Below are 24,197 nucleotides of genomic sequence, written 5' to 3'. Positions count from 1 at the left end.
TAGTAGTAAGTGCTTTCAAAGAAGTTACTGATGGAGAAAAAGACAAATTACTTCATTGTTGCTATAGGTATGACTAGTGGGTAGGGGTGGGAAAGGGGGTAGTGATGGCAAAAGGTGTTTTTTTTCTTTACCCTCTCAGGGCACTAAAGTAATTTGTGAAAACAGTTTCTTTCAAAATTGAAGATATCTGTTATAAATGTATTTTTATTTTTATTTGCTTCAACTGTGGGTAACCTCTGCACTGTGCAAGTAATAAACTAGAAACAAAGTAGAAACTTAATTTAAAAAGAAATTAGTACTGGAGTGAAAAGAAAGATTTTTCCATTCCTTTGCTGTCTTCAAGCCTTTTAGTACAGATTTTGTTGCACTTTGTTTTGGAAAGCATGTTTCATCAGAGCAACAACACCCAAATCTGAGCTGAATGTCTATATTTTTCCAGCAGCATAACTATGCTGATCATATCTTTTGGTATGGTCACGCTGTAAAATAAGTAGCTTCATCCTTTCTGCATTTTCTCTGAGTGAAAAAAATCTGCCTTTATTTTCTTATTCCCTACCACCTCCCTTATGATTAGCATTGCCAGATTAGAAGATGGAAAGGGCTTGTGTGCCTTTAATAGAAAAGGCAATTTCAGCAGGTCTAACTTGTCACACAACAAGACCTGTTGAAATTCCCTTTCTTACACAACCATTAAAGGTATAGGAACCCTCTCCAGGTTTCACTCTGGAAACTCTGCTTCTGATGCTTTCCTGTCTTAAGTCATTGGACGCTTTCACTTGATTGAGCCTTTCATCGTCTAGACCTTGCTTAGCTGCGTTTACCAAGGTTGCTCCCTTATGAAGCATGTTTAACCAGTAGCCATAAAAAAACAAAAACCATAGGTTACAGAAACAGTACAACTGTGATACTGTTGCAGTGGGGGGAAAGGGCCTCTTTTAGGCTCATGGTTTTGGCCTTGGCTGTTTTACATAACTGTACAATTTACCCTGTTTCCCTTGCCTGCAGACTACATAGGAGGTAGATCAAAAATCTCTAAAAGAAAAAAGGATGGCTAGAGAGAATAAATACCAGTATGGTACTGGAGTGCTTCAGATGCCTTCTGGTATATCCTGTAATTGCTTGGCATTGGGATTAGGTCTGACATTAGAATTACTTGTCTTCATTAATCTGACACCTCTAGGCATATTAGTTGATAGCCATACTCGAAAGCCCATTGATAGCACTGTGAGGGAAGAAAATATGTCAAGAAATCATGTATCCTGTCCATTGCTGTTGAACTCCCACTTTCCATTAGTCCTAGCCCAGTCTTTCCAGTTGTGAGGTATGAGAGGAGTTCATCAACATCTGAGGGCTGAAGTTCCCCAACACTGAACTATGCCAATTGAATTACAGACTTAGAAATCAAGCAAATAATTTGGAGAAGCTCAGATGTTCAATTTCTGCCATATAAAAATGTTATCAGTACTGTATCAGATGTTCAAGTGCAGTTAGATAAAAAAAAACCTTTTGCTTTAAGCATTGGCATCTGACCTATTGGCAAATGTAAAATTATCTCTTTTCTACTGTGTATTTTTACCTTATCTGATCTTTCAGATGACTTTAAATTAAAAGGCTGTGTGCATTTTGAAGAAACTGTTGCCTTGAAGAGAATGTTATATGAGATTTTAGCTAGATATGCTTGATCTAACAAACCTGACTGGCTTAGCAGCAACTAGTTTATGCTAGCCTTGCAAAATGGGTAGGACTGATTTTTACAAACAACAGTTGTGAAACAAGAACTTGAAACATTAGAGTTATATAATAGCATCTGCTACCAGGGATCCTTTCATGCTTTGCTTTTGGATCTCTGATACTAAAATATCTCAAGTTCAAATGGCAAATCGGGTATTCAGTGAATTGTGAATGTTTTTGAATTTCCGTGCCTAAATAATGAGGGGGCCAAGTTGTTGGGGCCAAGTTCCCTATTTTATCTGAATTGGGAAAATCTATCTTAATCAAAGTTAGCAGATCAGGATTATTGAAATCAAGGATGATTAATATATTATTCTTGTTTACTATTCTATTTTGTTAAGCGAGAATGAGCCAGATTTCCTTAGTTTGGAAATGACAGGGGAAACTGGTTTTATACAAAGCAAGTATTAGGGCCCATTGCTGGTATATAGCAGAAGATGAAGAATGGAAAATGAAGAGTGTTTGGCCATGATACTCATTTATGACATTGGTTCCCAGCTTTGTAAATCCTGCCTAGAAGTGAGAATTAATGCCTTTCTCAGTTGCTTGCATATTAATGGCAAAAGAAAATTAGTAAATGTACATGGTTGGTCAAATTTTTGTACCTCATATCAAAATCTTAAGTGTGAAACTGTGCTTGCTGTAGTTTTTGTACTTAAGCCATTTTCAAAAAGGTTTCTTTGGTATGTGTGAAATGGTTATCAGTTACATTGGACATAAATATTTTTTTAATAAAATTAGCTTAGAGCAAAACAGAAGGTATTTTCTATTAACAGTGGCTTTCAGGCAAAAGTTATACCAAAACGTTTGCTCCAGTCAGCCTTCTTTAACTTCAGTGTTTCACAAATACATCTCAGATCTTTTCTTGTCCTCTTTCAATTATAACAAAGCATGAGGTATTTATAGTTCTATAATATGTAAATTGTCAGCATTGGATAATTTAATGTTTCCCACACATTAGGTTCATTCTTGTCTTGCACTGGTGATAGATTTGCACTTTAAATAACAAACAAGGTATATAAAAATGGTCTTGTCTTCAGAGTGAAGATAAACAAGCTTTTTAAAAAAGAGGAATTTGCGTTTTGGAACATCAGTTTGACAATAATGGAAAGTTAATGTTGCTGACAACATAAATGTTATCTTGCAGGGAAAAGCTTTTTATTTCTGAATAATTATAATTATATCTTCACATTTGGGGTAGCAAGTTCAGGACACTGCAAAACAAGGCAGTGGTACAAACTGCTAACAAAGGTTTAGAAGATGCCAGCCAAAGATGCTGGTGAAACCTCAGGAAGAAACTCTTCTAGAACATGGCCACATAGCTTGAAAAACCCACAAAAAACTAAAAGTTTTAGAAGCTTTGGCTTTATGTTTGGTCTATTTTATGTTCATCCCCCCCCCCCCCCCCCCCCAGTATGTTCCAATGTATTTGGGGGCAAAATGAATTTATGAGATTATTGGGAAAAGCTTATATTGATATACACACAGCCTTACTGTTTTTAAATAGTGTCTTCACTCTGAGCTGGTGTCAGAACAATGCTTGCATACATGGATTCTGTCATAGTTCTGATTGTGTAGTCAGTAATGAACTATGTTATATGCTTGCTTGCTTGCTTGGGGCTGATGGGTAGGCTAATAGTTGCTGTGGCTTATGGGTAAGCAGATAGCTAGTTGGCATAGGGGGGATGGGATATGTGCAGCTGGTTAGAATCATCATCATCATCATCATCATCATCATCATCATTTATTTATTTATATCCCGCCCCTTTGAGGATAGTTTTGGGAAAGATAGTTTGCCTGAGTTTGAAAGAGATAGAGTTGGTGAGAAGGTTGAGACCTGGGGCTGGCTAGTAGGGGGGAAGAAGCTATGGGAATTGGAGGTGCTAGCTTTGGCACCAAATGGAGTTGGGCTGAAGTTTGGATTTCTGGGTTTTTAGTGTATTGCTTGGCTGTTGAGGGGCAGTTCTAGCTTAAATACTGACTGGTGAATTTCTGACTGTGTGTATTCAATACGTTTTCTGCTGTTTCACATCCTGGACTCTTTGATGCATATTGGTTCTGAGTTTGCTCAAGTCTGACAGCTGGCTTCCAGTTTGATGGTAGTAAGGCATAGTCAAACCTAGAAATATTTTGGATGGGGCCCAAAGAACTAGACAGAATTGTGAGCCTGAAAGAGTTGGCCTTGTTTGAGTGTTGTATGCTTTCACATCATTTCCAATTTATGCGACCCTAAGGCCATATCATGGGGTTTTCTTGGCAAGATTTGTTCAGAGAATCTTTGCCATTGCATTCCCCTGAGGCTGAGAGAGAGTGTGTTGCTCAAGGTTACCCAGTGGGTTTCATGGCTGAGCTGGGAATAGAATCTCAGGTGCTTTACAGACCGCCCAAAAAGGGCGGTCTGCCAGCGCCTCTATTTCCACTGCCGGGAAGCCTCAGCCTCCAAACGGCGAGGCTTCCCGGTGGCCGAAAAAGAAGCCCCAAAAAGCGGCTTCTTTTGGCGGCGTGCTTATGACGCTGCAAGGCGCCAATGGCACACTTGTGGCATCATAAGTGAGCTGCAACGTGCAGATGCTAAGCGTCCGCTACGTCAAAATGGTGACGCCCATGTGTATAGGGTGCCGCCATTTTGTACGTACTATGTACGTACTTTTCGTAACCCTAGTACGTACTTTTTGCCCGTGCGGAACGGGCCCCAGTCTCCAGAGTTGTAGTCACACACTAAAAGCAGTACATCACATTTTTGAATCTTGGAGATTCAGAATCTGAGGGTACTTTTAGAGGGCATAGAGGGTACTTTTAGAGAGCATAGGAGAAGGAAGACATTGGTAGTGATAGTTCAGAGGAAATGAAGTAAACAGAAAGTCTCTCGTATTCACTGTGTCAATATAATCTTTGCTTTTATAGGCACTTGTAGCAGGAAACTGGGTTTCTTTCCCTGTGTATGCAGCAGTGGCAAACAAGTTTATTTTTACCTTGTATCTTTCTTTTGGCCTTGTTCTCTGAATGTGCATGTGTTTGATATCAAGGCAACTGTTAAAGATTCATAACAGGTAATTCCAGGTAATTAGAATTCTCTGCTAGAAAGCTCAAGTGCACTCCCTTGAACTGTAGTTCCTAATATATCCTGGGAAGAGGATTGAGTACTAAAAGAGGCTATCTTGGTAACTGTTGTTCAGAGGAATGTGCTAAAAAAATCTAGGCAAAATTTTGAAACATAGGTTTTTTTGTGGGTTCATGGGCTATGTGGCCGTGCCTTGGAATAGTTTATTCCTGAAGTTTCGCCAGCATCTGTGACTGACATCTTCGGAGAATCCTGGCATGAAAGTGAGTGGGATATATAAAGTGGACCCTTGTTATACGCTGGGGTTTGCTTCCAAGATCCCTCGTGGATAATATAATCAGTGGATGCTCAAGTCGCATTAAATATAATGGCATAGCAAAATAGTGTCCCTTATAAAAAATGGAAAATCAAGGTTTGATATTTCAAATTTATACTTTTTTTAAACATTTTCAAACCATGGATGCTTGAATCCATGTTTAAGAAATCTGTATATAAGAAGGGCCATATGTATCCTGTGTGACCCTTGGCTGAGAGGAGATGATTTACATGTTAATCTCTGTTCGTCTGTAGTTGAATGGTAAGGCCTCAGGGTTTCTAATTAGTGATCCATTGTCTGGTGGGAAACCGCCCTGGCCCTGGCTAGTTTTCATTTGCCATTGCACAAAGCTTGAAAAACCCACAAAGAACTATGGATGCCGGCCATGAAAGCCTTTCCAGGATGTGTTAAGATGGAGCCATGACTCTTAAAGTAATATCAAATGTAGATATATTTAAGGTAAAATTAATTGCACTGCTAACAAGTTTATCATACAGGTTGAGTGTCCCTTAGCTAAAACACTTGGGACCAGAAGTGTTTGGGATTTTGGAATTTTTAAAATTAATTTTGGAATATATTCATATACGTAATGAGATATCTTGGAGATGAGATGCAAATCTAAACATCCAATTCATTTATTTCTTATACACTGCTGTGTACACTTAAACTGAAGGTAATTCTATACATAATATTTTAAAATAATTTTGTAGACAAAACAAAGTCTGTGTACACTGAACCATTAGAAAGCAAGGGTGTCACTATCAGAGCTGCCTATGTGGACAATTTTGGATCTTAGAATGTTTTGGATTTTGGAATTTTAGATAAGGGATGCTCAACCTGTATTATATATTTTAAAACCGGTTCTTTATAAAGTGCTATATACATTGTGAAAGTATAACCAAAACCTCGTTACAGATATACATTTCCCAAAATGTCTGAGAATTGCTCCTGTTATCTTGTGTACAGGATGCTATAAGTGGCATCAGAGAAATGCTACAGTAATTTAAACAGTTCTAGCCTTCACTGTATTCTTGAAAGTGTTGTGCTTCTTATACTTTGTAACATTGTTTTGTTTGTTTTTAAACTTATTTCAATGTGGCTTAAGTGAACATCTTGAAATAGTCTTGCAGCAAAAACAAAAACAGAACAAAACAAAAAACCATTCGCACATTGTTCCTAACACTTTTCTCTTAGTCAAGCCACCTCTTTTACAAAGGCTATAAGTTGTTACTAAATTGGCCAAGCACCTTCCAAATAATGCTGTCCTAGTTTTGTTGTGGTGGGTTTGCATTTCCCTTTATCCAAACTACTGAATAAAATTGACTTAGGGATATGCAATCATTTCTCAAAGAAGTGAATCTTTTGAGCGTGACACTGTGCCTAGGAAACATATTCTGGAGTAGCTATATAAGCAAATAACATTGAAAAGCCACAAAACATACAATAACATCCAAATCTACAGAACAGTGATAACTTCATCCAGCCAAGCACAATGCACAAAATACATGATGCAAGCTTTCAAAGTTCCAGTGGCTTCTTCATCAGGCAAAGGTGTTAAAAATCATACAGGATAATTTTTTTTTTAAAAAAAATGTTAATCACTGACCTCCATTTTGGGAATTTACATTGCTAATGGAATTCAAAATTTATCTCCTGGACTCTGAAATGCTTTGTTCCCAATGCCACCAGAAAGAGGAGGGAGCTGCCTGCATAGATATCCATTCACACCATCTCAACACAGAACACAAGAATAACATCTTAAATTTAGACGTGTAACCTACATTGTCATACATTTTTTCCTCCTGTATGATTTTTTTTATACCTTTGCCTGATGAAGAAGCCAGTAGAGCTTTAAAAGTTTACATCTTGAATTTTTTTGTGGGTTTTGGATGTTATTGTAAATTGGTTATGCCTGTATTTCATGGACTTGTTTGGCCAATGCTTTGCTTGTGGCATTATTAGTGACCAGTGAATGTTAACAGAACTACTTCCTGTCATGTGTCAGCAGTATTTTGTGTTATTTTTAAAGGCGCATTATGTTAAAATAGGTAGAGGAACCCTGCTTCTCACTGTTACCCAAAAGGAGCTCTCAGACAGCTCTTTAAAATGATGGCATGTAGTGAACATGGACAAGAGTATCCTATTCCTTTGTAGATGCCCCCTTCCATTTGTGTATGTGTATTTGCTTTAGTTTTGTGCCCTTTGCCTGCCAGCCCACAGCACACAAGATAGGTCACTTGAGAAAACAAAAACTGTAACACCATGTATTCATGCCTGGTAAACCAGCTACTTGCCCTTCATCCCATCCAAGTCATACACTAGGTCAGGGTTATTGCAAAGAGGATTGAGGTGCCCAGAAGCCCCTTTATTTGCTGCATGGACAGCAGCAACAGCAGCATAATGCTCTACAAGGATTTCTCTTTCGGTACTTTGCTGCCAGCCTGAACTTTTCTCTTGAGGCCTGAACATAATCCTGAGTATTAGTCACTTCCATTTCAATGTTGTTGATCATTTCACCTTGCTCTTCAACCAAAAGTGAGATTTGGATGAAGAGGCCCTTTAAGTCTTTCACCTGATTCTCCAGATTGACCAGTTCTTTATGTCTTTGTTCAATCTCAGATAGCTGAGCCTTAGTGATCTTGACCTCAGTCAGCAGATTTTCATTGAAGATTTCCCACTTCCCTTGTTGAACCATATCATTCAATTCTTCTTCAGAAACTTGTTTTCCTGCTACTTCAAGCTGACGCACAATAAAACCTTTGCATTTTTCTTGCTTGGCTGTTATAGCACCATTGTACAGAAACATAATATTTTGGAAGCGGCGGAATAGGACTGCCCGCTGAGAACTAAGAACCCTTCCAACAGCAGATGATGAACCATACTCTTTTTCTACCTTCTTCACTGTTTTTGACAAGTCATCCAAGCCCATACTAATGTGTTCTGCTTGAATTTTTATTTCTCTTGTGGCACTGCATTCCTTTTTAAGCACACTGAATCTTCTCATGGAAGCCACCAGGCTCTTTTGCTGCTGACTAAACTTCTGAACATCCGTGGCCAAGTTGTTAATATCATTGTGAAGTCGTTGGATTTCATTCAGGTACCTTTCTGTTACTGGCTCCTTTTCAAATATGACAGCTGTTTGTTCAAGCTCTCCTTGTTCCTCAGCCACAACACCAGAAACACAGCTGCTTTCTTCTAGTAGTTGAAGTTGCTTTGCTTTCAGTTTAAATTCTTGAAGGCGGTCTTTCATTTTCTGCAGAATTTATGATGGTTGTGTAGCCCAGTCAGTGGCATAAACCTAAGGATTTAAAACCACTTCAGTTAGTTGTTTATACTGGCATATTATAAGTATGACAAAAAAAACCTGTTGCTAAAAGAAAAAGAAACTAGGAAAATGCAACACCACAAGTAATGTAAATGTATTACATGTGATAACAGACTTTTTTTTGAGACTCACTAAGTGCTCACTTGGTCAGTGGTTAGCCTGAGAAGTTATTTTGCAGTAAGTCTTGATGCAAAGCACATGTTACTTCCTCTAGCCTAACTCTGGCCAAACATGCCATTTTAGCACTTTTGACCTTTTTTTTGGGGGGGGGGGCAAGCTGAAATGATTTGCATATACAAAGCAGCATGTCACAGTATGCAAGTAGTGTTTATTTCTTAATCATCTTTCAGAGTTGCTTGTAGGTTTGCACAGTCCTTTTCCTTTTGAAGAGCTCATCATGATGCAACATTTGACACTTGTACTAAAGTAAAAACAGTGCTGTGTGATTTCTAACTAAGCAGTAGTTCTTAGTCTTTCCTTTACATGCTTATGAAATCCTATATTTGGAAAAAAAGGACATGGAAGAACATTTGTGAGATGGAAGAGGAGGAAGGAGCATGCAACTTCATAGCAATCTTCTGATTATGACTGGGAGGAACACAGCCATCTGCACCAGTCTTTATGAAGAGAAGTAAACCTGTGATTTTAAACATTTTAAAAATGGGAAATCTGAGAATTCTACATTTCGAAATAGTGGGCTTGCTAGTTGCGGAGAAGTTGTTAATACATTGTTCAAGGAGAGATTGCTGGTGTTGCTTTTAAATTCTGAAACACTGTAAATCTGGAAAAATACCATTATACTGATGTGCGAAACCCAGATTTATTTCATTTATATAAATGAAGTCTTGGTTTTTCACATAACAAATATATAAAATAAATAAGCAGGTATGAAATGTCAATAAAGACCTATCTTATTGAAATCTAACCTGTAGTAATTTTTGGTCTCTAAATGGTGTTTTGTGTATTCTGTAGTCAAAAAAGTTGTTCAAAGAAAGAATCTAGTATACCATAGACAGATTCAGTCACTACCAAGTACAGTATAATATTTGAAGGTTGCTATGGATTTATGTTGTGCATCGTTTGAACTATGCTTTGAAAGTGTCTCAGACCTTATGCCATACTGAATTTAGAGAGTAATTTAGATGGCTTCGTTCTTCTTTCTATAAAGTATGTAGGTTACTGTTTACTACATATCTGATGTCTGAAAGAAAATCTGTGCATATTTTGATGTTTCCCAAAAAGCTATTCCCAGTAGATAGTGTCATAACATGCAATCACATGGCCTTTTGATAAAGTTCTGGATTTTTATTTTATTTTATTGGTGCTTGTGTTTTTTGGTCGAGGGGGCAGGTCCAGTATATCTGGGTCTAACTTTCAGTCCTAGGGAGTTATATAAAAAGCCTTACTAGGCTTTCCACTTTAGTCCATTTATTGTCAGCCTGCTAAGACCATGTTTCTTTTGGTTCACCATGTTGTGTCATATACTGTTGCTTATTGCTCACTTGTTTATTCTTAGGTACCCCTTCTGTTATTTTGTTGCTGTGTCCCTTCAAATCATCACCTTAACCCTATCATGGAGTTTTCTTGGCAAGATTTGTTCAGAAAAGATTTGCCATTGCCTTCCCCTGAGGTTGAGAGCCTGGTCTCATAGCATTATAGTCCCAAACTGCACTGGCTTTCAGGTGCCCCTTTACGATTTTTTCCCCTTTTCCACATGCTATTCTTTTCTCACATGCTTTTCTTATCTGTAGACAATGGAAGAGGATTCTGGCCATGTTTGAAGACTGAGCTGTGCACTATAAGGGGTATTTCATTCCTTAGTACCCCCCAAATGACTTTGGTAAAGAGGATAATGCTAGGAAGAGTAGAAGGCAATAGGGGAAGAGGAAGACTACATTACAGGTAGATTTACTCAATAAAGTAAGCAACGACTCTGAGTTTGCAAGGCCTGGGCAGGGCTGCTAATAAAAAGGTCTTGTGGGAGTTCTTATTTGTAAGAATCATTGTAAGTCAAAGTTTATATGCTGGCAAATAACAGACTACTAATGTTCTGTTACTGTACAGCCTGCATTTCTTTATGGAGAGCTGGAAGATTAGTCCTTAAAAGCTAATTATTCAGCAATCTGGTAGTCTGCATGGGAAGTCGCACAGATGTTGTATAGATCAAGGAGCTTATACAATACTGGTATGAAGTTTATTCCACTGTGTGCCAAAAATGTGAAAGGGACTTGCATGGAGAACAAGTATGGGATATGTTGTTGCGTGCCTAAAGGTCATTTCCAACTTATGGCAACACTAAAGCAACCCTATCATGGTGTTTTCTTGTCAATATTTGTTCATAGGGGGTTTGACTTTGCCTTTCTCTGAGGCTGAGAAAATGTGACTTGCCTGAGGTCACCTACTGAGTTTACATGGCCAAGCAAAGATTCAAACCCTGATCACCAGTTTGTAGTCCAGTGCTCAAACCTATTGGGCATGCTGGCATGGGGAGTCTCCAAATTGCTCAGATCAGAGAGCATGTACAGTACAGTACTGGTATGTTTTCCCCCTACCAAACTGGGCCAGCAAATGCGTAAGGGAGTTATATATAGAACCTGTATGGGATATTGCTATATAAACACACTTCTGACCTATAATTTGGGCACTGTAATCAACCGAACTTCCTCACGTTGTTTCAAGGATTGCAGTCGGAATAAAATTACCTTTCTGGTTAATCTGAAGCATAATCTTCAATTTAGATGAAGGGGCATCCATATTTGAATTAATAAAATAGAATTGGAATTTGTCCATGTTAACTGTGTCTTTAAGCAGCATATGAGTAAATGCAGGCAGCACATGGGACCTTGTACGCAGATTTACGTAACAATTTAAGCATCTGAAAATTAGCCACTTGTGCATTCTGATCTGGAATCTGTATTTGCATGATATATTTAGAGAATTTAGTGAAATTATGAAACTGGGAAACACATTCATTAAATCAATTGCTGAGCATGCCCTACTCATTTCTTACAAAATTGTTCCCCACTTAATATTGAGAAACCAGTAATTCCTTATAACTGTCTTCTAAATATGGATTCCATTCCAATTTCCTTAGAATACTGTGAGTGTTCTGAAACCTATTGGGCAAGCGTGTTTCAGTACCAGTTGTTTGGACAACTGCAGTTTACAGGTGGAGGTGGGGTACATTGTATAAACCAACTTTTATTCTAGTAATACCTTAGCATTGCAAAATGTGACTCCCACAGTAGACAATATGGTTTAATTAAGGAAATATTTACTAATGTTAAAAATGCTTTACACACTTTAAAATATCACTTGAAAAGTTCTATTTGCAAGTATGTGAAAGTGATCAGGAGTGCTGAATTAAGACTCCAAGGAAAGTGATCTAAAAAGCTCTCCTAAAACAGTCTAGCTCATCTTTAACTAACATCAGTATAGTATGTCTGATAGTTCTGTAATTAAATAGCAATTTTATGGTGTTTTCAGATGACAAAATAGGGCTATCTTGGTTTAAATTCAATAACTGAAATTTTAGCCCATTCTAATAATAAAGTATGAAGCCTTGTCGTCATTAGCTGTATGCTTTTGTATATTCCATTGCTCTACCTCTTTAGCTAGGAAATACTTGTAGCACTTTTTTTAAAAAAAGAGGTAGCTGTGAACTTGTAAGTCCTGAGGAGAGCTGGTGATAGCAAGGTAACTTGGAGGCCTCTCATTCATAGAGTTATTGTAAGTTGAAGTCCATTTGACAGCAATTAACAACAATAACAACAGCAGAGCCATATTAGTCTGCTTCACAATAAAAACAAAGGAACTAAAAGGTAGGTGTTTTTTTTTGGATCCTTAAGAATAAGTGATTTTAGTATGAAATGTTGTGGGTTAAAATCAACTTCCTCTCTAAATTTTAATCCATGAAAGATCATGCTGAAATAAATAAATTTATTATTCTTAAAGACACAACAAGACATGTCTCCCTTCTCCCTTACTTTTTTATACTTATACACACATATTACAGTGAAAGAACGTGGCAGACATCAATATGCATTGGCTTTATTATAAACACTTGATTTCGAAAGCATAAATACTTTGTCACCAGTCTATCTTAGGGACTGTCGATCCCCATATAAAGCTGGGCATTAAAGTTTTCAGGTACTCTTCTCTGAATGCTTCTCCTTTATGGAGTGAGTTTAGAAGCTAGTAGCACAAAGCATTTTGAGTCATGGTATCCTGTTTCTGGAATACTCTGATCTAGACATTTGTCCATTTATTTCTTTGTTTCTAGGTACTAGGCTTAGCCAGCTTTTAAAATGCATTATTTTGATATTTTTTTAAAATCTTCTGTGGTATTTGATGTTTAGCTGATTTTGGTGGAGGACAGTTGCATTTTCAGATTTTTTTTAAAAAAAATCTAATGCTAAAGTTTTACTTACTCTCACAATGCAAGAAATATTGGATATTTAAATCTCATTTTTAAAAATCAACATTGATTCCAAATTGTGTTTTCTGGTTCTGTGTGTTTAGGTGTAACACATTTTACTCTACATGGACAAACACTCTTTGACATTGTCTTTCAGTACAATGCAGTTCTTCTAAGAATCAGAAAAATACCCTGTGTACACTTCCCCACCACCACCACCACCTTTTGTCCTAGTGCATTAGAATTAAGAGTGCTAGGTCTGGATTTAATACCAGGTACTGTGTTGCTCTTACAAAAACATTAAAAGCTGGAAAGGTCTTGTTTATTCCATATTCATATTCCCAGTGAAGTAGGGTGGAGATGATTGAATTAAGACAATGTGATTCAGAAATGAGGAGGAGTTCATAATACAAAATTGCTCATAGTGAAACTAAAGGTGCAGTTGACAAATGGGAACGGAATAACACTAAACACAGTGTTTTGCAAAACCTATAAATTTTCTGAGATATCAGGGGCCGGGGGATTTGTAAGCAGCAGTATTACATTTTGTAATATATTTCTTATATCATGTGCAGATTAAACACAGTGACAGTTAGAATCATTTTATTTTTGGATGAGCCAATATTGTTTGAGATCTCACAAAAGTTTCTGTTGCAAATTTTGGACAAGGGGCAGATTGTTTCTTATGTCTACTTAAAAAATACGTTAACTGAACCAGGAACCTTTTGCATGCAACAGACAGAGATTCTGTGGCAGGTTTGAGGTGCCTATTAATGGAAAAGTCAGCACAAAGAGCTCTCGAGACACAGAGTTTGAAAGGTTCTGATCTGTAGTTCAGGAATAAAAGTACAGTGGCAAAAAACCCACTAATTTCTCAATGAATCAAATGCTAAAATCTTTTAATAGCACTTTAAGATAGACTTTATAGGAAATCTTGTATGTATAAAAGGAGACACCAAGATCTCCTTTAGTGCAAATTCTGCAGCTAGCAGCTGTAAGATGCAGAATAGCTCTTGAATCATTTTTGTTCAAATGACCCCCTTTTTTTAGGATTATAAAAATCCTATATTTGGAAGTTATTTAGCCCTATCACTGAGCACGACCTTTGACTGAAAGAAGTTCTGCATACAGTACAAATGTTTTTTCATAAATGTGAGATGATGTCATTTCTGTCAAATGTACACATACACTCCCTTTTCCCATGATTCCTAAAATAAAAATGCTGAAGTTTTCCAGCTGCAATAAAGCTCCCTGAGACATTTTAGAACTTATTTCTGTTCTTATTTCAGCTTGATTCTACTCCATTTTTAGTATTACAATAAAAGAACATATTCTGAAATCAAAACATTATTTACAAGATAATGTATAAATAAAGTGAGCTTCTCTTGTTCATTTTGCGTTTGGGTTGGTATTTTTAGCATTTTACCAGTTAAGTAACCCACTCTCACAGGATATAATTTCAAGGGTTTTTGTTTTGTTTTTCTTATAAGCCTTCCTTGGTTTTAAAATGAGATCTTTGTGCAAAGAGATTCTATTGACTTGGAAAATTAAAAGTGAGCTCTCGTCCTTAAGCTCCTCCTGGCATACATCCAAGAGAAACTAGTTTAGGCGCATAAAACATGCCTAGCAAATTAGTATTCATGTATCTAAGTAATAAAGCTCTACAAACATATCTATTAGAAGCACTTTCTAGTTTTGCAGAGGACATGCACTCACTATTTTTAAGGCATCTTTGAGTTTTTTAAATTCCACAGTGCCCTATTTTGTATTATTCGACACAAAATAAAAATAATCTACTTACCTTTTTAAAAATCCGGGTGTTTCAGAAGTCTCATGCTTTAGGATCTGTTTAAGGTAATTTGCAGTGTCCTTGTGCGCATAAATAATAAAGCTGGAGTGTGAGTTCCATTAAAACATTCTGCTTGCTTAATCCTCCTAGAGCTTATAATCACTTGGAAAATGCATCTTGGAAAGCTGTGGAGTGTGAGAGTATTGACTGGTTATGATGTACTACAGTACAAGAGCAAATTAGTTACTTTACAGTTGGGGAATCTGGTTCTGCCTGTTGGAGACCTAGTCTTGCTTCTAAGGCGGGCCATTCTATTCTAATTAGGCAATACCAGGAAGCGTTTTTGCATTGCTCCCTTCTTACTGTACTTTCTGGCTTGCAGTGAAAATACCTGTTGCTTAATGCGATTTTATTTCTAAAAATAAATCCTCTGAAGATCAGGTGATTGGCATACAAACGACAGAGAATTTTGTAAAAATTTACCTATCATAATAAGTTAGAACAAAATCGGGAGGAAAAGATCATCATAAGAAGTTAGAAAAACAGGGAATAGAAGAAGTTCCTTTGACATTTGGGCTGGTATCGTGAAGCTCATGAACATACACAAAGTCTTTCCATCTACATGGATGAAGTGGACAGTTTTTACTTCCAGTGCTGTTTTGTCATAGCTCTGCGAGATGCTATTCGAGAGAAAACACTACACCACTGGCACTTTTGAGCCCTAGTTCTTGGACAAACAAAAATTTGAAATCTTTAGAAGAATGAATCTTAATATGCAGTGCATTTCTGAATGTGGAGAATGGAATTAGATACGGTGGCTTGAGGTCTTTGGTGGAAGGGTGAAATATGAATAATTTGTTAGAAAATTAGTAGCAATGTAGGAAATGGTCAGGATCATGGTGCCCATACAACTCAGTTGAGCTTGCAAACTATCTTTATTATTTACATTAGTCTCATTAAATCCAAGTTAAATGAAGTTGAATCTTGAACATTTTGTATGCCACAATAAATACAACTTTTTTAGTTTTTGAAATATTCTAGGGTTCTATTTTGAAACTCATTGTTCATATGATTATTTTTAAAAAAGATATTAAGAAATTGATAGTGAAACCAAAATACTTTAAAAGTGGTACAAAGACCAGATACACTTGGTTCAGAGTTCTTCTATGTTCTCTCTTAGATTACTTTTTTGGCTTTAAACTCACTGTGTGATTGGAGGCCATTCATGCACATTGGTGTACCATAGGTCATCTTATTGTAAAGATAATAATAACAAATAAGATAACATTTTACTCTGAATGCTAGTTAAGCATATGAGCCAAAATCAGGTATATTGGGTTAGATCCAAGTTTTATAGCAGTTTACGTACTTCTGCCTGTGGGAGTGCTTGTGCAGGTGTATTATTCTGCTAGTATATCTTTTAATTTAGTGTCACTTATCATATGCAGTGTTTTAAGGCAAGGTGTAAACTATACCTTCCATATATAGAAGACACCTTCCACATGATGAACTCCTAGCTGTCAATATTATTACTGTAATTACCATAACACGTTCTTTGTGTTGCTTATTTAAACTTATTATACTATAAGTTTTTGGTTCTTGGATTGCTGGTTGTCTTCCAGTGCTTTTGCCTAAAAGTCAGCATTTTTCTTGAAGCCCTGTTATATTGTATTTGGCATTTAAGAAACTGAAATATTCTTCTAACCTTGATGGTTGTTGTTCCAAGATTTCAAGAAAAATCAGATTCTTGTACATGAGAATTTTGTCCCAAGGAAAGGAGAAAAAGACCAACCTGTTCTGTTAGTTGCATTGTCACTTGAATCCTGCTATGTCTTTCAAAAATCATTCCTGCATGGTTCTTATAATGCACTTATAAGTACAATGCAGGAATACCGTGTACAGTGAAGAATCACAGCAATGTTAACGGGGGGGGGGGGGGGGGGGGGGACGACTGTTTTTCCTTTCCATCATAGCTCTTTTGTTATGACTAGCAGTGCAAAGTGAGTTCTAGTGCACACAGTAACCATGGACACTTTAACTAGGAATATCCTTCAATTTGGTTATCCCTACCATGTTAGCAATCGATGGATTTACATGCTGCTTTTTTGTAAGTTATTAAACACAGATATCCATATCCATATTCAGTATTTAGAGGGGACTTGAATCTAAAGCTTGACTCTTCCCCAAAACAAGGGTATAGGGGGATTAGAAAAGGAAAGGAGGGAACACGATTTTTTTTATCTTTCTATGGGCTGTTGTCTGGGTCAAATCTCTATGGAGTTTCAATCATGAAATTGGTAAGGTGTGATTGAAGACTAATTAATATGTGGTTATGAATGGTGTTTTCTGAGAACTAACCAATCTAAATCTGACATACTTCATGCAGGGATAATTATGGTATTAGGAAATGGGCAATATTAGAAACAGTGTTCAACATTAGTAACAGTTTCATATCTCTTTTCCATCGTCTATATGAATTCAAATATTCTGTGTTCTAATGCTACTGCTTCTTGACTTGACTTGAACTTGACGTTTTGCAGATATAAACAATACTGATACATCTTCTCACCTGGTGGCACTCTTTCCCTTAGGTTAGCTAATAAGCAGGACAAAGAAGGTGCCTTGGCCGAAGCAGATGTAATTGAGTGTTTATCTCTTGAAAAACTTGTCAACGAGCACAAATGCCTCTGTCAGATTGTAAGTGCATTTTAATAAGATTAACCTCCTTAAACCTGATACTTGGACAGAATGTTGGAATTAGAATTGTGTAATCCTGTTGTTTTCTTCTGGCCTGCCAGCAGTCATATTCCCATCTCTTTATGCTCCTGAGCTATGTTTTATTTCAGCGGGTTGCTCTGGTTTGGACTAATGTTGGGTTTCAGACTTAAAGTAGACAACTGTATTTGAAGAGCTCGTAGTACTAGTGAACAGATTTATTGGCTGTGGAGTATTCCTATAAAACCTCCCTTACAAGGAGGGGAGAAACGGCATTGAGATTCACCAGCAGCTTCTCCCACACTGATGTGCTCAGTTCACCCAGTGTTTAAAAAGATTTCATGTGCATAAGGTTTCTTCACATGTTAATGTATGCACAGAACCCTTTCACAGCTGAAGCAGATGTGTAGTGCTGCTGGGCACAATGAGACTAGCATGTGTGGCCTCACAATCCCCTTCATGATTTCTTTAAATCTCTGGTGGGGTGTCTAAACCCTTGCTTTGCATATTAGTAGTGCCACTTGGACATTTCACTTTAACATAACTTTATATTCATTTATACATTACTGCATAAATCTGTTCTACTTTGAGAATGTCACAATCTAGAAAAAATGTAAGACTACTTTTAGTATGTGCTTACTGCAACTTTGTAGGTCATCTCCATTTCAGTAGGTGGTAAAGTGTTGTATTTCATTTTGTGTAATACAGTAATAATAAAAGCTTTATTTTTACCCCTCCTAAAACTATAAAATTAATTCCTTTTAAATACCATTGAATAAGCTATGTAATGTTTTGAAATCATAATAGGTGCTGAACTGTAATGGTTCAAGGTTATTGAAGTAAGAGTGAAACAACAATATGCTTACTGAGCTTCATAGAGTCACAGAGTTGGAAAGGAACACAGGGGCCATTAGGTCCAAACCCATGCCATGCAGCAACACCAATCAAATCACTCCTGACCGATGTCCCTCCAGCTTCTGTTTGAGAACCTCTAAAGAAGGAGACTCCATCACACTCTAAGGCAGAATATTACACTGTTGAATAGCTCTGACCATTAGGAAATTCCTCCTGAAATCTAGGTGGAATCTTTTTTCCTTGTAGTTTAAATTAGTTGCTTCTTGTCCTAGTCTCTGGAGCCATGGAAAACAAGCCTCTTCCCTCTTCAATATGACATCCATTCACATATTTAAACAGGACTATCATGTCCCCTCTTCATCTTCTTTTGATCAGGCTAAACATTTCCAGCTCCCTAAGCCGCTTCTCATAGGGCATGGCTTCCAGACCTTTCACCATTTTGGTTGTCCTCCTATGGGCACATTCCAGCTTCTTACCACCCTTCTTGAATTGAGGTGCCCAGAATTGGGCACAGTATTCCAAGTGAGGCCTGACCAAAGCAGAATACAGCAGTACTGTCATTTCCCTCTATCTAGACACAATACTCCTATTGATGCAACCAAGAATTGCGTTGGTCTTCTGCTGCCACATCACACTGCTGACTCATGTTCAACTTGTGGTCTACTAAGACTCCTAGATCCCTTCCACATGAACTATTGTGAAGGTCTGCAGAAGCAGAAAAGGAATAGTAACGGTCAAAAAAAGCTATGGGAGCAACTCAAATTCTAAATTGCTCACTGAAGACTAACTCAGTTTCTATAGAACTCTGAAGATCTGGCTGATTGGGTGGAACAATTCATAATACAGCATTTAATGGTAGGTTCCATTTATTCTACTCCAATGAAAAGGAAAATAAGAAAAAGGAAACTTGAGACATTATCCTATCTAAAGCCTCTCTAAACATTTCTTATATCAAATCTCCAAAATGATCCCTAGAATTTGGTTTTAAAAAGAATCTTTGGAAAACATTTGAAAAAGCGGGTATCAGGGTGTTGAGATAAATCTGCACCCATATCCCTTTTGGTTATGTTCTGTAGTGTTCCAAACTCTGTATGAGTTCTTATTGACAAGTGTGAAGCACTTGTACAATTACTTTGAGGAATTATTTATTGTTGAGTTATGATGCCAGTATTCATACAGATCACATTTTAAAAATATAATAACACAACGTAACTTTCTCTTGTTTATAGGAACCTTGCTCAGCTATCATGGGCTATGGGAAAAAAATTGACAAGTCTATCAAAAAAGGTTTACTTTGGTTGTTGCATATTATAGCTAAAGATTTTGATGCCTTACATGAACGAATCCAGAAAGACACTGCAGAGCAAAAGGCAGCTGAAGAACAAGAGAAACGTGAACGGGCAGAACGAGTGAGGAAGATACGGGAAGAAAGGTACTTTCCTTTTCCATTACACGTAAGGGCTGAGAGCAAGATCATTTTTGAAATGATCTAATTTTTATTTACTTAAAATATTTTATACCACCCTGCTTATGAGCAGTATACCGCATACAATTCAGTTGAACCTCTATATCCACGGATTTGGTATCCACAGATTCAACCATGCACGGCTTAAAACTCTTTAAAAAAAAAAATCCAAAAAGCAAACCTTGATTTTGCCATTTTATATAAGGGACACCATTTTGCTATGCCATTCTATATAATGAAATTTGAGTATCAACTTATTTTGATACCCACCAAGGGTCCTGGAACCAAACCCGCCTAGTAGATACAAAGGGGCCACTGTAAATATAAAAAGCACAAAAAGAAGAATATAACATTACAACACGAAAGCAAACTAACATGTGTGACTGAGTAAGCAAAATGCCTTTTGTAAATATATTTGAGTAATGAGAACAATATTAGTGCCTGTTAAAATACCAGTTTTATCCAATAGTCTCTTTTGCCCTTTCCAAACTGACACTCTTTTTTGGATGTTTTTAAGATGGTCTGTAAGATCCCGATCCAAATAAATATATTAGATACTTTTAAGGACTTGGAATATATATATACAGTCATCCCTCCATATTTGCGGATTTGATATTTGCGGATTTGATTAATATGTTCTCTCTAGGAATATCTAGGTCCTCCAGCACAACTCTGTGGTTAACTTTAACTAAAAGTTGCCCTGAAAGGCCTAGAGATTCCTAGAGAGAATACTCTACTAGGCATTTGTAGCTTCTCCAGCACAGTTCTATGGTCAGTATCTGTCGGACGTTGACCACAGAGTTGCACTGGAAGACCTAGAGATTCCTAGAGAGGTGTCCTCTCAGGTAAAAACATATGTTTTTGTTATTTGCGGTTTTTCCATATTCACGGGGGTCTTGTGCCCCTAACCCTAGCGAATATGGAGGAACAAGTGTATATCTTTTTGTACACACACACACACACTTCTTTTTTAAGCTTTTAATTTATTTATGGCAACAAATCAGTATAACTAGAAAAGAGGAGAAAACAAAGAACCCCCCCCCCCAAAAAAAACAACAACAACACTGTTGCTCATGCAGTCTAAACATTGTTTTTAAATTTAGCTCTCTTCAAAAGTACCTTTAAGTGCATAATTGTATTAACTGGGTGACCTGGGCAAGTCACATGCTCTCAGCCTCAGGAGAAAGCAAAGACAAACCTCTGAACAAATCTTGCCAAGAAAACCCCATGATAGGTTTGATTTAGGCTCGCCATGAGTCAGGAACTACTTGAAGGTGCACACACATATACATACACGCACATATACGTTAAAAGGATGAGATCTAAACATTTGTTGACCATTACTCTTTCTTTTCTTTTCTTTTTGCATTATATTTTATTTTTTAAAATTTGTATTTTTGTTGTTGTTTTATCAAAACTTCCTTTCATTCATTTATCCATTTTATTATTGAACATAAGTTACTGTTCCTTTATAATTTACCCATTTTCATGTATGCATTTCATTTTTCTTTATCTTCATAATACACATACATGTCCTGTACTCAGACTTCCTCCACCATTAAATTGTTTTGGTATATAATATGTGCTAAAGCAGGAGCAGTAAGTGAGTTACCAGCTGCAATAATAAATTAATGATATAAGTAGGAGCACAGATGATGGGCTTCTCTGTTATTTGGATGCTGGTAGAGTGTCCAGAAGTACCACAGAGACCTGCAAGATCCTTACAAGGGTGGCTTAAAGGAAGGTGGACTTGAAAAGCAATCTGAAAGAAACAAGCTGGGAAGGGCCAACAAATAGCAATCTATTTTTGCATTGTAAATAGATTCAGGGAAGCATCTCTTTATGTTTTGCAGAGTTTGGATGTTTGTTTGTTTGTTTGTTTTTCAAGGAAGCATAATGGAGGCTTAGAGGAAGCAAAAATGGTTGTGGGGCAGGAGAAAGCCCATAGGGTTCATGTTTCTCACACCTGATCTAGAGTTTTCTTCCATAGAAATACAGGTTTCAAACCCTGCTGGGCAGGCAGTACATGTCACATAGTTTTCTGAATTATAGTGTAAGAAGGGTGTAGTTGTGGATCATCTGTCCTCTGTACAAGGACAAGCTCACTTTCTGCTTGCAAAATTCTGCTTTTAAAGCAGAGATTTTTAGCAGCTTTGGGAATTTGGGATTAACTAGCTTTCAAGATGCAGATTTTTAAAGGAAGCTACCTGAAGGTGGGAGCTGTTGTTGATGATGATGTTATGCTCTCCATCTATTCACATATATAGAGGGTTAAGCTAGCAGTGGTTACTAGCCAAGATGGATATATACTGGCCGTAGTATCAGAGACATAGGCTTCTGTTCTGTATGCCAGTTTCTTGGAACGTGAACAAGAGACGGTCTTGTTGGAGTCACATTCTACTAGTTGGCATTGAATAGAATGCTGGACTAGATAGGCCTTTGGTTTGATCTAGCATAGGTCTTCAATATAAATATTGATTTATATCCAGCCTTTTCCCCAAATCCAGGACTCAAGACTGCTCACAAAAGTTAAAACACATGCAGTTAAAAGCACAAGACAAGTAAAACCATGCAAAACATTATTGTTAACATTCAATAGTTTAATTGAATTAAAGCAAATCTATAAAAGAGAAACATAATTAAAACTTTACACTAGTAAAAGTCCATGTCATCAGTCTCTTAAAAGCCCCTCAGAACAGAGAAATTATCACTTGTCCTTGAAAGGACATCAAAGAAGAAACCATGCTAGCCTCCTTTCGAGAGGGAATCCCAAAGCTTGGAAGCAGTAATTGAAAAGCCTTCTCCTATGTTCCCAATATATATGTCTATACCTTGTGTTCTTCTATTAAACAAGAGTTTCTGGAGGTATGTTTGTAAAAATGATAGGCATATTTAACAGATGTATATATAAGATGGAAGAAAGTACATAATGCAGGTAATATTAATTCCTCAGAGAACATTAGTTTGATATCTTTGTGACTGAATACTTGTAAAATACTTGTCATCCCGCAGTCTTTACTTTTCAAGTTCCAGTTGCTGATGTTCGTTCTCTCCAGTCCACAGCCAGCAATGAGATGTGTTACAGCTTCTGTAGGCATCAGTATCACACCTCAGAGAATAGATGTTTTTAATGGCAGCCCTGGACTGCTGGTGTCATGGGATCTATTGCTAAATTGGCTAAGCTTGATCATAGAGTCATAGAGTTGGAAGAGACCGCAAGGGCCGTACAGTCCAACCCCCTGCCATGCAGGAAATCTAAATCAAAGCATCCCCGACAGATGGTCATCCAGCCTCTGTTTAAAGACCTCTAAGGAAATATGTATGCACAAGATACTGTGCTAGTGGATAAAATACCTTTCCAGAACAGACGGTTGATATCAAACTTTACTTCTTAAGAACTCCAAGCAGTCTGTTACAGTGAGGCTGTTGAGGCAGAGTTTGTGACAAAGTTATGAGTAAAGATTTTCAAAGCCACATTCAGCCCCCCCCCCCACACACACATACACAAAAAGTTATGTTTATTGTAGTTTGTGTCTCCAAGAAAATCTTTGGAGAGATGCATAACTGACCAAATTAGGATCTATAAGCCTTTCCATAACCAGAGGAGATTTCCCACTGACAGAAGGGCATCTTTAAATTGATCTAAGAGTGTTTTATACAGAAAACATTATACATAGCCAAGAGTGTAGCCTCTCTCACTAATACTGATTTTCCTGCTTAAGCTTCCTTAACATTGTTTCTCCCCATCTTCGTCTCACTAGACTTCTTCCTCTCACATTTTCATTATCTACTTAGTTTCTGAGAGTAGTTAAAAGAGTGGAGATAAAAGATGGTTTGAGGGTTTCGCTCTATCTTCTCTAGAGCTTCACATAGACTCCTTGTAGGCCAATATAACAATTGCCCAATTTTGTGCACTGCTTTAGCTAAGGTCCCAAAACACACTTTTCTTTCTGTTTTACTTCTTATTTACTGCATCTGATAAATAAACACGAATGTAGCCCAAGAAACTGGAGGAATCCTACAGGATTAGCAGTTCACCCTTTAAACAGGTGTTTAGGCTTTTCTGCACTATTTAATGTCCCACAGTATCTATTTTTATTTTTTATGTTTGAAATGAGATATGGACCTATTTTGATTTTTTTTTACAAGTTTTGCATTCCAGAAAATTGGCCCCCAAACACATCACTGTTGCCTACACAGTGTGCATTAAGGAGAGAACAGAACAAGTAATGAGAGCAGGGGTAAGCTGCAGGTGCAAGATTATGAGCTGTATGTTGGAAATCTTCAGGCTTAGTTCCCACCTCAGGTACTATTTTGCCATAATCTCAGTTTTAAGCCATCTCTGTCATTTGGAGAACATAGAATCATTGAGTTGGAAGAGACCTCAAGGGCCATCCAGTCCAACCCCCTGCCAGGCAGGCATACACCTCCAGCAAATGGCAATCTAGCCTTTGTTTAAAAATCTTGCAAGAAGGAGATTCCACCACACTCCAAGGCAGTGTATTCCACTGTTGAACAGCTCT

General features: G+C 37.3%; 2 protein-coding genes across 2 annotated transcripts in view; one reads left to right on the top strand and one right to left on the bottom strand.

Annotated features, from left to right (window-relative positions):
* The window catches only part of LOC121917183 (ADP-ribosylation factor-like protein 13B), a 63,762-nt gene that overhangs the window by 27,654 nt on the left and 11,911 nt on the right, over positions 1-24,197 (top strand). Inside the window, exons 5-6 of the mRNA XM_042442905.1 lie at positions 17,231-17,336; positions 19,439-19,641. Coding sequence (XP_042298839.1) covers positions 17,231-17,336; positions 19,439-19,641 — 309 coding nt within the window. The remainder of the gene's footprint in view (positions 1-17,230; positions 17,337-19,438; positions 19,642-24,197) is intronic.
* Positions 7,212-14,873, bottom strand: LOC121917184 (syntaxin-19-like). Its single transcript, XM_042442907.1, has 2 exons — positions 14,652-14,873; positions 7,212-8,406 (listed from the first exon to the last, which is right to left on the bottom strand). The coding sequence occupies exon 2, from the start codon at positions 8,356-8,358 to the stop codon at positions 7,474-7,476; it is 885 nt and encodes a 294-aa protein (XP_042298841.1). The 5' UTR covers positions 8,359-8,406; positions 14,652-14,873; the 3' UTR covers positions 7,212-7,473.

Source organism: Sceloporus undulatus, unplaced genomic scaffold, assembly GCF_019175285.1.
Source record: "Sceloporus undulatus isolate JIND9_A2432 ecotype Alabama unplaced genomic scaffold, SceUnd_v1.1 scaffold_12, whole genome shotgun sequence".
NCBI classification, from domain to species: domain Eukaryota; kingdom Metazoa; phylum Chordata; class Lepidosauria; order Squamata; family Phrynosomatidae; genus Sceloporus; species Sceloporus undulatus.
The sequence above is the reverse complement of the archived record's forward strand: the minus strand, read 5'-3'. Positions and strand labels throughout refer to the sequence as shown.